Source organism: Triturus cristatus, chromosome 11 (assembly GCF_964204655.1).
Source record: "Triturus cristatus chromosome 11, aTriCri1.1, whole genome shotgun sequence".
NCBI classification, from domain to species: Eukaryota; Metazoa; Chordata; class Amphibia; order Caudata; family Salamandridae; genus Triturus; species Triturus cristatus.
In genome coordinates, this window is record NC_140594.1 from 347631025 (window position 1) to 347644726 (window position 13702).

At 43.6% G+C, this 13702-nt stretch overlaps 1 protein-coding gene across 2 annotated transcripts in view; it reads left to right on the forward strand.

The window, feature by feature from the left end:
* SUDS3 (SIN3A corepressor complex component SDS3) overlaps positions 1-13702 on the forward strand; it is a 229333-nt gene that overhangs the window by 110320 nt on the left and 105311 nt on the right. Inside the window, exons 7-9 of one of the 2 annotated variants that reach the window (XM_085633334.1) lie at positions 125-223; positions 4735-4805; positions 6355-6405. In XM_085633334.1, the coding sequence (XP_085489460.1) occupies positions 125-223; positions 4735-4805; positions 6355-6405 (221 nt within the window). The remainder of the gene's footprint in view (positions 1-124; positions 224-4734; positions 4806-6354; positions 6406-13702) is intronic. The other variant, XM_085633335.1, reaches the window with a different exon arrangement.

Genomic DNA, 13702 nt, shown 5'->3' on the forward strand with positions numbered 1-13702 from the left:
TTGCTGTATTGTGGGGGGTGGATTGGCGGGGATTGCTAGTGACGGCTCTGACCATGACAAGTCTTTGGAAAACTGTTTAGAATTATCACACTCTTATCTGCACCAGTTTCTTTTTTCTCTGTAGACTCCATGGAAGTGAAACCTATCATGACTCGTAAGCTGCGGAGGAGGCCAAATGATCCTGTTCCTATGACGGACCTGAAGAGGAGGAAGCAAGCTCCTGATATCCTTTCACTGGTTGCTGGGCGTCGCTACATTCTTCTCCTTTCATTAGGGTATAATATGCCTGTCCCTTACTGGTTAGGAAAAATAAAACAAATTCCGAGGCCTGATCAAAGAGATGGTGGACAGGGATTTTTATTTTAGAATGGAAACCATGTTAATTCACAAAATCCAGTTGCTTTTCTGATTGTGTGCCATTTATTTTGGGTTTGATGGTGTAGAGAATTTCACTCTCTTGGGTTCTGCAGTATTGCTAGTACTCTTTAGTCCTAGCTGTCTCCGAGCAGGTCACCCCATCAATCCTACTGCTATATTCAATATGAATAACTGCTCAATGGATGCAGGGGCTTCCATTGTAATGTTATAGCCTTGAGGCACCTTTTAGTTTTGAAGATATATTTAGCTAGAATTCTTGCTGCTTTTTTATTAGAGAAGAGTTGATAAATCAGATTTTGAACACCCTCTTCTCTACATGCAGGTGATGGGGGGGACCAGTGTAATGCGCATTTTTAAACATTTTATTCTGGGGCCATTAGAAAACGGGGTTATCAGGCAGCTGGTGGGCTGAATTATCGTTTTTAATCGTTTTTTAGCCTAAGACAGCATTTTATGAACACGAGGGTTACCTGCAGACAGCCAGTTTCGGCACGGCCGCCATCTTGGGTGTAGCGTGGGGAGCAGTCTAGCGTCTGGCTCCCACACGCTATATTTAGAGCGATGGCGCGAACGCGCCCTGTTACCACTCCTGAGGCTTGAGCCGGGAGTTGGAGGCGAAGAGATTTACTGCTATTTTTATTGCCAATTTTAGAGATTTTACAACTGAATCTAATAATTGCGCATTTTTAAACATTTTAAACATTTTATTCTGGGGCCATCACGCTATATTTAGAGCGATGGCGCGAACGCGCAGCGGACGCGCGCCAAAGGCAAGCCCGTCTGCGCCGGTCCGCGCCTGGTCCGTTCCCAGTGCCACATCCCTTGTATCTTCTATTGCTTGCAAACGGGTCCGGATTGTCTACTCACAGAGAGAACTATTGAGTATAAGAGGTAGAGGGAGAAATCCTAAGTGCAGGGAGTGGGCTTTTAATGCAGAGTTGCCTCCACAATCAGGAACCTGTATCATGTGCAAAGCTAGATTACCTTCACTGCTATGTTTAGCACCCTACAAGGATAAAGTCTTGGAACGTTGTCACTTAAAGGCACAAGCCCCGGCATGTAAGTGTGCACTGTTAAATGCTAGGTCCCTGATTAAACATAGCATGGAATGCGCTCAGTTTATTGAGGACGATAACATCCAAGTAACTTTCGTAACAGAGTCCTGGTCTGATGAGGCCTCAGGCCCTGATCTGTTGAAAGCAACACCGCCAGGTTACGTGTGCTACGTACTAAACAGGGGCGGAGGCAAAAAAGGGGGAGGTCTGGCTATAATTTACCCCAGCTCTTTTAAGTCAAGCTTTCACCCTATAGCCAATGAAGGGTGTGAAGCACTGGCCTTTAAGTTTTACTTGTCAAGCCACCATACTTTTAAAGGCATCTTACTTTATAGACTCCCGAGGAACAAGCAGATTTTTGAGGCAGCTATTGGTCACCTACTGGAGGATTGTATCGGTCAGAGTTCCTATACAATCTTGGGAGACTTTAACTATTATCTGGAAATGCCCGCAAATCCTGAGACTGCCATTCTTTTAGATATTATGAATAGCGTGGAACTCACACAACGAGTTATGGCTCCCACTCATTTGTCTGACCACACGCTGGACGGTGTTTTTTCTAACCACCCGGTCTGCAGGTCGCAGAAGTCAGGCCTTTGATCTGGACAGATCATTCGGCCATCCTGTTTGACCTGACCAGTCAGGGACACACTTTAGGTGAGTCTAAGGGAAAGAGGCAGATGAAGGTCCGTCCCTGGAACAGATTGAATACAGGGGAGCTTCAAGATCTCCTCTCGGCCACCCTGACTACTGCAAATCTAGAAGTAGAGGAAGGGGCAATAGCCTATACAAGTTGGGTTAATGCTGCCTGTAACAAACTGGCTCCATCTAGGATCATTAGACCTAAGAGACTTACCCCATCAGCTCCATGGTTCTCAGAAGAACTGAAACAAGGTAAACTTACCTGTAAACGACTAGAGCGAGTCTGGAGGAAAGAATATAAAGAAGCCGACAGAGAGGCATATAGGAAAGGGTTAGCAAACTACAAACACTTGCTATTTGAGACTAAACAAAAGTTTTTTATTAATAAAATTGAGCTGACGAAAGACTCAGCGAAAACCCTTTTTAAACAGTTCTAGACTTGTCACACCCTCGTCCGGTCCAATTGCAACCGAGCTTTGAACTCTGTGAAGGGATCGCATCCTTCTTTTTGAATAAAGTGGATGTGATTTTTTTCGGCCTTGAATGGTTCCTCATTTGAGGGAAGTGATGAGGGGGGGCGGAAAGTTCATCTGGGCCCCAATGTAGTCCTTGAGAAATTTGAGCCTCTTGCTCTGGAACTAGTTCACACTTTACTGGCCACAGCAAGATCCGGATCACCTTACAACCCCTGTCCGGTGTCATTTGCAAAGGCAAGTGCTGAACCTCTAAGTAAAGCCCTGACTCTAGTTTTAAACACAATGATTGAGACCGGATGTTTTCCCAGGCCCTGGAAAAAGGCCTCTATTCTACCCCTGCTCAAAAAACATAACTTAGATGCCCTGGAACCCGCTAATTTTCGCCCCATATCTAGGCTCCCACTACCAGCCAAAATGGTGGAAAAAGCCCTAAACACTCAACTTGCCGCCTTTCTTCTTAAATCTCAGACACTAGATGACACACAATATGGTTTCAGAAGCGGCCGCAGCACAGAATCGGCACTTCTGAAAACCACGGATGAGATTAGAAGAGCGGTAGATTCGGGAGGAAGGGCAGCCCTGATCTTATTAGATCTCTCCGTGGCCTTCGACACGGTCCACCATCAGCTTTTGTTGGACCGGCTCTGGGCATGCGGTATTCAGGGCAAGGCCTGGAGCCTCATTAAATCTTTTCTCACTGACAGATCTCAGGTAGTTTCCATCTGTGAGTTTTGCTCTAATCCATTTGTCCTACCCTGCGGAGTTCCACAGGGCTCATCCTTGAGCCCGACCCTGTTTAATATCTATGTGTCATCATTGGCCCCCATTATTAAGACCCTGGGTTTTCACTTAACATCTTATGCTGATGATACGCAAATTGTGGTATCCGTGCGGCAAGGCCAGGAGGACAGCTTGGCAATCAGATTCCATGACTGCATGATGGCAGTGAGTCTCTGGATGGCGGAAAACTACCTGAAGCTGAATTCTGACAAAACCGAGGTCATGGTGTTTGGAAATTCTCCAACCTTTTGGAACTCTAAATGGTGGCCGGTCAGTATGGGTAATTTCCCAGCCCCAGTTACAAAAGTAAAAAACCTGGGAGTAATGGTGGATGACAAGCTGAACTTGGGGGCCCAAATCAATTCAGTCTCTTCATCGACATCCTTCGTTCTGCGGACCGTGAGAAAAATCATGCCTTTCTTGCCTACAGATAGCCAGAAAACAGTGGTCTCTGCCTTTGTGATGTCTAAATTAGACTATTGTAATGGTCTCTATCTTAACATCCAGGAGCGTTTTCTGAAGAAATTGCAGAGACTGCAGAATGCAGCAGCCAGATTATTGTCCGGGATCCCTAAATTTGCACCCATATCGAAGAAATTCAGAAACTGCACTGGCTTCCAGTAAGGAAAAGGATTCTCTTTAAAACATTATGCACTGCTTTTAAGGCTCTCCATGCGACCGGACCGGTCTATTTGCAAGAACACCTAAAATGGTATATACCATCTAGAGACCTCCGGTCTCGGGGAGCGAAACTTGCCTCTATCCCCAAGGTAAAAAAACAGTCTTGGGGAGGCAGAAGATTTGTAGCAGGGGCTGCAAAAGCCTGGAATGCCCTTCCGTCACAACTCAGAAACCTGTCAGATCTGCTGTCCTTTAGAAGGGCATTAAAAACATGGTTATTTACCCTCTAATTGCTCGTGCTTCACTCCGCTCGCTGGTAATCGTGGCTACTTAAGTTGTTGGTAACAGCGCCAGGACACCCTAGGGTAACCGTTGCGCTTTATAAATGATTTAACATAACATAACATAATGCAAATAGAGGCCTTTCACTGTTTTCCTGGGCCATTATATATTTTGTATGAGTTTAAGTGGACCATCTCAATGTTTAAGTCTCCACATCATTGTTTAATTGGGTAAGAAATAATACTAGAGGACTCTTGGGTGTATGGTTTTTGAAATCCCTAAATCTATTTCGATGGTGCTGATTTCGGTGCTTGCATGCTCGTCCCATCGTGATACATGCAAAGAATCCCAAGCTGGAAGCAACTTTTTAAAGTATTTCAGCTTTAATGCTTGTGAGCCACCTAATTTAAGTTCATATTTATTTTCTTTAAGAGCTCTATAGTCTGCTTTTCTGCTCTTGTCTTGTACTGGCTTAGTGTGGTGCCTTAACTCTCCTTAACGCTCTTCACCTCAGTTAAATTACCTTCTCACAGATGAACAAATAATGGAAGACCTGCGGACATTAAACAAGGTAAGGTGATTTAGTCTTGATTGCACTTTAAAGAGGTGTGTATGTTTGAAGAGTTAGTGTACATGTTCTCTGTGTTCCAAGGAGTTGAGATTGGCTGCTGTGTAACAGTGCAAATAATTATTAGGGAAGCCTACCTTTCTCTGACATTTCTAATTATGCTGAGTAATTTTATGCTTATAGTAAATGCAAAATATCTTTGCAGCAGGAAACTGCCACTACTAACATTTAGGTTTAGAAAACTTATTTTTCTGAGATAAATCAGATATTAAAGCTCCAAAATTACAGAAAGACATCTATATGGGTGGAAATTCTGGTTTGACAGTGTTGTTGGTTCAGGTCCTGCTGTTTATGATATTTTTAATTATCACACTGCCATGTGATCTCTCTGCATTTTAGTGATTTTAGCCTCTGGATTGAAAGGGAGACAGAAGTTAAAGTTAAAGAGAAAGGGTAGAAAATGGGGAACTCTGGAGGAGCTAATGGGTTGAGGTTTTAAGCCCTAATGTGTTTTTAATTCAGAATCAAGGTAAAATGTTTGAAGTAAAGAAAGAGGAGTGTTGTTCTAGAATCTGAAAGAGAGATGAGCGAGGCAGGTTGAGAATGGAAATAAAGTTAGACAGCACAGGAAAATTAGATGATGTCATATCTTTACTGATTCCTCTCTCTACCAATAATCAATTCATTTATCTGCAGAATAAAGCTCTCAAAAGATTTAAAGGATGTAGAGTAAGCCGTCTAACACATGCACAATTTACTGTCCTGAGTTTGTCGTATGCATGTGGTGGGGATCGAAGTGACCCCTCACTGTGAGCAAGAACATCTCCCCTTAAAGCCAAGGGGTAAAACCTTTAACTATTCATTATAGTATCCTGGCCTGATCTTTCAGGCAGTATTCTGGCTGATTTCCTGTTGCACAACTTATTTCATTGTCTCCCAACCCAGCTCAGCTTAAAAAAAAAAAAAAAGTTTTGTCTCAATATGAGAACTATAGAATATTAACTTTCTTCAAAACATACTGCCCATATTCACTTCATTGTGAAATTTGTGATTATTGAATGTTTTCCCCAAAGACTGAGTGGCGGTACTGTATTTGTTTCTCTAGAAAGAGTACACATAGAAACGTTAAATGCCATTACCTAAATTGACAGATGGGGAGTTAGCGACAATAAACAACAAAAATTATATATATGTAATTCTGTATTTGCCACTTCTGCTTGGTTTTCATTGAAAAGATATAGTTGATGCAATAAACCTGTTTCTCTAGGTTGTTATAGTATAATGCATTGCATAAAGGATCATCTTTGGGTTCAGTCTGGCAATTTACCCTTGTAAAGTCAATAATTACCCTCATAAACTGGTATCGCAGTCATTCATAGAGCTTCTAGGAATATGTTTAGATCATTGTTTGTTAGGTTGGCTTTGATCTGTAATCAACTCGTCTGTGGATGCAATTAGATGGTATGAATGTCGTTCGCAGTATTGATTTTGAAGGTGATTTTTAATGAAATTGGGTATTTTCTGATATCACATACATTGAAATCTATTTCAGAAAAACTTGCTTCATTATCACTTCGATGTAATTTCTATGAGCTATCAACAGGTAACCTTTGAATTTACACACAAATGTGCAGCACAATATAACACTTGTTTCTCAGAGTAATTTTAAAATTGTTGTTATGCTAAACATTTGCCATGTGCCCAAACACTATTTTGTATTTTATTATGAACTTGCACCAGTAATGTGGATGCTTTTTGTGCTGGTGTCTGTGTAGATCTCTTAAACACCTAAGGCGTATTGTAAGTCCGATTGCCCGACAGGTGTAGCAAATAGTACATTACAGTTGAATGTAATAGGGCGTTGATCATTGCTACACAGCTACGTTTTGCAATGCTTCATTTTCATGGACATCCACATGCTTATATTTTTCTAAGCTGTCTGTAACCACAGTTAGTGTCTAAAACCAGGAATATCCTGTCCAGAAAACTTGAATTAAACCATTTTATTTCCCTGCCTGATAATGTATATGTTAGCTATCAACTCCGGTATGTTACCTATACTTATTTTAAAAGAAATGTCAAAAGATTCCACTTGCACCTTGAAATAGACTTCTAATGACACTCATTATATTTACTGGAGGTCTATTGGTTTTATTACAAGTGTTTAATATTAACAAATAGTTGCCATGGTCGTATGTAGTCCAGCAACCAAAAGCCTGTTATACAACAGACTCTTTTGCAAACGGTTGAACTGAAATATGTAGGGTTGGCAATGGTAGTTGCATTTTGCAAACTAGTATGGCAGCTCGAGGGCATGTACTGTTGTCTTCTCTTTTTGCTCATAATTCTTGCTCCTATCATGCCTTTACACTTTTCTGAGAAGCTGGATGTTCGCACACAAGTGAATAGCACATATAGTTGTTGTTAGAACCGGGTCTCTAGTTGGCCGGGGTATGCACCCTAGTCCAAGTAGGGACCACCGCTTCCGACAGGGTAGCCTGGCGCAGAGCAGGAAGGCTTAACTTCAGAGGCAATGTGTAAAGTGTTTGTGCAACACACTTCAACAGTAACACAGTAAATCACACACACAAAAGGGACACCACACCGGTTTTATGTAAAAATAAACATATCTTTATCTAAAAACAATTATGCAAGATACCAACCATAGTAAGAAGTCACCATATGCAATGAAAAGGAGGCAGTCAAATGTCTTTTGGGGATGGCTGTTACCGGGTTTCTAATAGGGCAGGAGATTACGCACTGCTCGCAGTCTTTGTGAGCCTGTACCACCCTAGGAGAACGATCCCCTGTCCTCAAACTACAGCAGTTTCTTAAGTGGCGTCGATACGGCGCCGATCACACTTAGCCCCGTCAGTCACCCGAGGCAGTCTCCGCTATGCATGAAGGCTGTCCCTGGGATCAGATAAGCACCCCCACCAACCTGTTCCCAAGGGAAGTACAGTCCCCGCAGTTGGCTGGCAAAAACTGAGTCCTCCAGCGAGGTTGCTTTAGAAAGGGGGCTGAGTGGCGAGGCGCTTAGGTTCTTGACCAGAGAGAAGACTTCGCGCAGTGCTGGATGCAGCAATCCCTGGCAGCTCTTTCAACCTTTCCGCCCACACGGTCTCGGCCCGCAGCCCGCACAAGGCAGCACGGCACCCTGCGCCTTAGTGCACTCGCCAAGGGTTTATCTGAGGTGGGGGGCGAGGCCGATACTGTTGCGGAGCTCCTCCGTCTTTCGAGGCCCTCGGCCCTCGACGCGGCTGTACGGAGAGAAGAGAGGGGAAGTCCTTTCTGTTCTCCGCGCGGCCTCTCTTCCAGGCTCGGCGTTGACGTGCTGCTGGGCGGCCCCTCTCACCACGATGACGCGTCTTGAGGGAATCCTGGTTGCTTGGCAACGCCGGCGGCAACACCAATCCCAGCGTGGCTTTCCCCTGACGCTAGAGATGACGCGCCCGGGGCTCTTGAAGATCCCGGGCCGCGGCGGTGATTACCGGGGACAAGAAAGAAGCTTTCAAAGCAGTCCTGGTGCACTTTTCGCCCGGGCTGCGGCGGTGACGATCGGGAGGTAGTTTTAGATATATCCTTTAAACAGTGGCGGTGAATACCAGAGCACAGCGCTCCCTCTGCTACAGGCGACAGCACGGATTTATCCCAGCGAGGGATAAGACTGACCATGTCAGGAGAGCTATTGCCCTTCTTGACTTGTCGCGGGCCACGGGGTCTCCGCTCGGGATGATCCTGTTGGACGCCGAGAAAACGTTCGACAGGGTCTCCTGGCGGTTCCTGTGGTCTGTCCTCCAATGGAAGGGGATGGCTAAGGAACTTATTCAGACAATCCAGGCTCTATATGTTTCACCAGTGGCAGGGGTCCGTATTTCATGACAGGAGTTCAATATGATTAATATCTGCAGGGGCACCAGGTAGGGCTGCCCCTGTTCTCCCCTTTTGTTCTCGCTATATATTGACGATATTTTCATCCGACATAATGTTGACATATCCGGCAGTGATAGATCAGGCTGAGCACTATGGTATCCATGCAGGATATAAGTTAAATGTCGACAAGACTCCGATTCTTTATTCTGGGAGGGAGTCTTTTCCGGATCTGCCAATCGTGTCAGTAGTGACTTATTTGGTGATTAAGCTCACTGTAGAGGTTGAACAAATCCCTGATATAAATATAGGTCCTATAATTACAACTACTAATCAGATGCTGGAAAGATTAGACCACTTACATTTGTCTATGCATGGGTGAAGCAATGTCATTAAAAGGATGGTTTTGCCAAAATATTATACCTCTTCAGGACTATCCCTTTGGAGTTTCCTGCTCCATGGTTTAATAAGATTGAAAGGATGTGTTCCAGGTTTATGTAGAGTTACCACAGATCAAGGAGAACGGCCAAGTGGCTGACCCTCCCTAGAATGCGCGGTTGCTGGGCCGTCCCTAACTTCTTGTTTTATTACTGGGCATGTATGCTGCAACATATGGGGGTACTCCTGGTTGGAGATAGGATCCGGTGCTCATAGGCGGCCCAACTATTTATGAAATAGGTTTTGGGGAGGAGGCTAAACGCTCCCTGGTTAAGATCCTAGAACCTAGTTATTATTAAAAAAAAACAGATTTAAGACAGTGCAGGCGGCTCATACGGTTTGGAGGAAGGTGCGTAGTAGATTTAAATTTTTTAATATCAATAGCTATACACCCTTCTCGGCTTCTGGGGTTTTACCTCCAATTTTTCAAGATCAAATTGTACAAAGATGGAGTAACCTTGGGATCTGCATGGTTGGGGATCTGCGTCCGGAAGACCAATTAGCCTCTTTTTCTTTATTGCAAGAGAAATACGGTCTTGGCAAGCAGGATTTTTTTACTAGATAGTAAAAAACAATGCACAGGTGGAGAATATGGGAAGATATGACTAGTATAATTAATTTGCAGGAAATCCAGGATAAGGGAGATTTATCAGATTTTGTTGGAATCCCTTCCTGATGAGTTAGCCAATCAGAATGATAAATGGGCACGGAAATTTGGGAAGGAGGGGATTAATATTAAAGAGTCACTCAAATTCGCCAATTAGACCTTATTATCAGGTAGTCTTCGGAGTCAACATTTTATGTCCATTTTTGATTTGTATTATACACCAGCAAAAATAGCCAAATAGGGTGGGAGTGTGGGCGGCTCTTGTAATAGGTGTGGGATGTTATTAGCAGATTCAGTGCACATGTGTTTTTTCTTGCCCTAGGTTAATGATATTTCATCAGGATCAGGAATTGTTTCTGGCCAAAGTTTTAGGGCTTCCCATATCTATTTCTCCAGACATGGTCATTTTGGGGGTGCGGGGGAACGATAGCCGGTCGTGCGCTGCGACTGGGTTTGTCTTTATGGCAATGGCTGTAGCTAGATTGTGTATTACGTCTAACTGGATCAGCCCTGACCCCCCTACTTTTTGTAATTGGCGCTCACGGCTTTTAGCCCTATATAATTTAGAAAGTTCAGTGTATCAATTAAAAGGACTGAGTAGACGAGAAAAGGGACAAAAATTGTGGGCCCCTATAACAGAGTGGCTTCGGTAATGTGGGCATCCATGGATACGAATGCTGGAAATCCCCTTGGTGCTAATTTGTAAATATGTGAATATGCTGTAACTCCCCCTCCCCCCTTTTTAAAAAAAAAAGTGTCCTCTTTTTTTGGATTATGATTATAATTTGGGGTTTTTGATAATCAAGGTGCTATCAACCGCGTTTATCTCTGTGATTAAATGTTGATCTATCTAAAATAATGTAAGTGCAGAATATATGTATATATTGAGGGGATCAGGCACAATCTGCCAATATGAAATGTAATACGGATTGTTAACCGATCTTTTGTGCATATCGAGTTATTGGTATAATGTGTCAATTGGTAATGTGTTTCTGCTCGGTATTTCTTTCTCCTATGTGTGTAAACAACAACAATAATAAAATTAATTTTTAATTTTTTTTAAAAAAAGAAAGACATTAGAAGGATGTGAAATTTTGTCTTGATGGGGCAAAAGATATGATGCGATCTGTCTGCCTATTTGAAAACTTATGATAGTGTAAAGAATTAGTTGTCTACAATGAATTAATCCATTTCAAGAGAGATAGTTTACTGCACTTAACAATATCATCCGCTGGCATATAGACGTCTTATAAACACCTTGTAGGAAAACGTAAGGCAACCTTAGCCTTTTTAAGAATTGTTCCTATTTTACCAATACGTAAAGCTGTTACCTTGAGATCAATACATACTTTTACCCAACACTATTGTTTGGATTCTGACTCAAGGGCCAATGCTGAAGTACATCAGGTCTCATTGGGAAATATGTTTGGGTCAGAAGGTTTTTTCTTTTCTTTCAGGTCCAAAATTTGTAATGGGATGACCTTGCTACTCTTATCAAGTGCTTATGACTATTGATGAGAATCCCCAAGAAGAGAAGGAAAAGTTACTTACCTGTAACCCTAGTTCTCTTCCAGGGGAATCCTCATGAGTCATAACCTTCCTAACTCCATCGACGAGGAGTACAGCTTTTTTTAAATGCACTCAGGAACCCCTAGATTTCGTAAAAAATAACTTGCCTATCTGTCACTTTTAGGGCAAGATGGAACACATGAGAGCTGATTTTAGACACTTTTCTTAACCGAATGACTGATTTTGTTTGATTGGATACTTTTAAAATGAATAAGAAAAAAACAAAATGTAATTTGGGCAATTTAAAATGCAATTGTTTTTACCATTGGAGCTTCGTTTTCTAATAAAAACATTTTGCGCAGATGTAGACATATGATCATATTTTTAGTAAATGCTTCGGATCCAGAATGCAGGTGGGACAGTTCAGTGCTTATGGCTTTGAGTATTCTTCTGGAACAGACCTAGGATTACAAGTAAGTAATGTTTCCATACAAGTCATTTTCTTTTTTTTACAACCAGTTTAGTCATAATAAAGTAAGTGTAACTGCAAACACCCCGCTAGAAATGCATTTCAAAAGGAGAAAAGAGAGCATGGAATCATGTATTATTGCTTAGGGTTTAACATGTGAAAATCCACCTCCATTACTTTAATGAATCTAGAAGATTACAGCAGGAGTAGTGGGGTAGTTTTTCTCTTCTAGCTGAACAGAACTCTCCTGACTTTTTAAAGCAAATTAGTTTTTTCTTTTGCTAGTTGGATTCTGTCATATTTTTACCATTTTTTTGCAGTGTTGGAGTGCTTTTTTTCCTCGTTTGTCATGGTGTCTATTGACCCTCTTCACTGTCTATTTTTTAAGATAATGTTTTACTGTTTTGGAAAGAAATCCTAAGAGGTAGAACACTACGTATTTGACCAGCCTTTTAGATTCTCACAATTTAGTCTGTTGTACAATCTATTCAGAGATGCCATCAAGGATATTCAGGGACAGGGAGGGAGTGTACTCAGTAGCCAGACTTAAAGTGGAAGCGCTTAGGGTGACTGGAAAAGCAGGTGGATTTAAGTACTTTTTGAGGAATAGACAACAGTGCCATATCTACTTTTTTGACTAAAAGAGACATAAATTATTTTCCATAAACACTTGTATCTTTTTTAAATTATTGCAGTTACTAAAGATTGGAAGTCCTTTTCAAAATCTTTTTCATAGAAGACTGCCACTTCCTAGGGAATTCAACATAGTCCTATCCATGTTTATGACATAGCCTTTTAACCTGTCCACAAAACAGATCACCAGCACTTACTGTTAAAGGAGAATGATCATGTAGGAAAGTGGGTTTCTGTTGCAGTAATCCCCCCCCTTTTTGCCAGACTACTGATGCACTTTTTCTTGGTGTGCCCTGGGTCCCTGCCAATCAGGTTCCCAGGGCCTGTGTGCTTTCCCCAAAACTAACCCAATTGGCATCTCTGGCCACAGGTCAGCTCCTGGCAAATGGTACCACAGGTACCCAGGGCACTGTGACCAGGGAAGACCCCTAAGGGCTGCAGCACTTATTGTGCCACACTTAGAGGCCCTGTACCTACCTACCTACCTACCTACCTACACACACACACGCGCGCGCGCACACACGCGCGCGCGCGCACACACACACACACACACACACCCTAGGGTGGGAGCCTACGCTCCCTGAGCCCAGAAACGAAGCCTTTCTTGGGCGGAGGTGTTCACACCTCCCCCAGACCAGGAAGAGCCATCTGTGGCAGGGGAGCCTCAAAGGCCTGGCAGCCTTTGTAATGGGACCCCCAGCCTCTACTGCTATCAGGAGCAGGCCCCCTTCCTGTCTCCCCTCCCTTTCGGCGGGAAGACGGGTGGGAAGAACTAGCCAGCCGAGGAAGTGTGCCCACCTCTGCAACTCCACGCCTCGGGTGGGGGAGGCGAAGTGAAGCCCACTCTCCAGTGCTCGCCATCTTGCAGATGGCAGGCCCTCCCCAATCAGGACTAGGGATTGTGCTCACTCCCCCACGTGGGGTGAGCACACCAAGGGTGTAGTCACCCTAAGGTCAGTAGCGTATTGGCTATTGACCTCAAGTCCCCTAAAGCACCCCCTAAATACAGTATTTAGGAGACAGCCCTGAACCAAGAAGGGAGATCCAGCCTACCTACAAGAACAAAAGAAGAAGGATGAAGAGCCGTGCAGAGTTAACAAGAGGACGACGCCCACTGACTTGGCCCCAGCCCTACAGGCCTTTCTCCCCTCGAACTTGCTCCTGCAAAATCCCGGCGTGTCCAGCAGCCAGCAACCTCACAAACCCCGGAGGACCTGCCTACCTTCACTTCCCAGATTGTTTCTCCCGTGAACACCGGATGTGTTTAAACTGCAGCTTCTGGTGCCAGCCAGAGACCGCGAATCCAGCCAGAGCTAGAGTGGAAAAACAACATGAGATGGTCTCCCCGGCGATCCTGACCCGAGATCCGGCGAC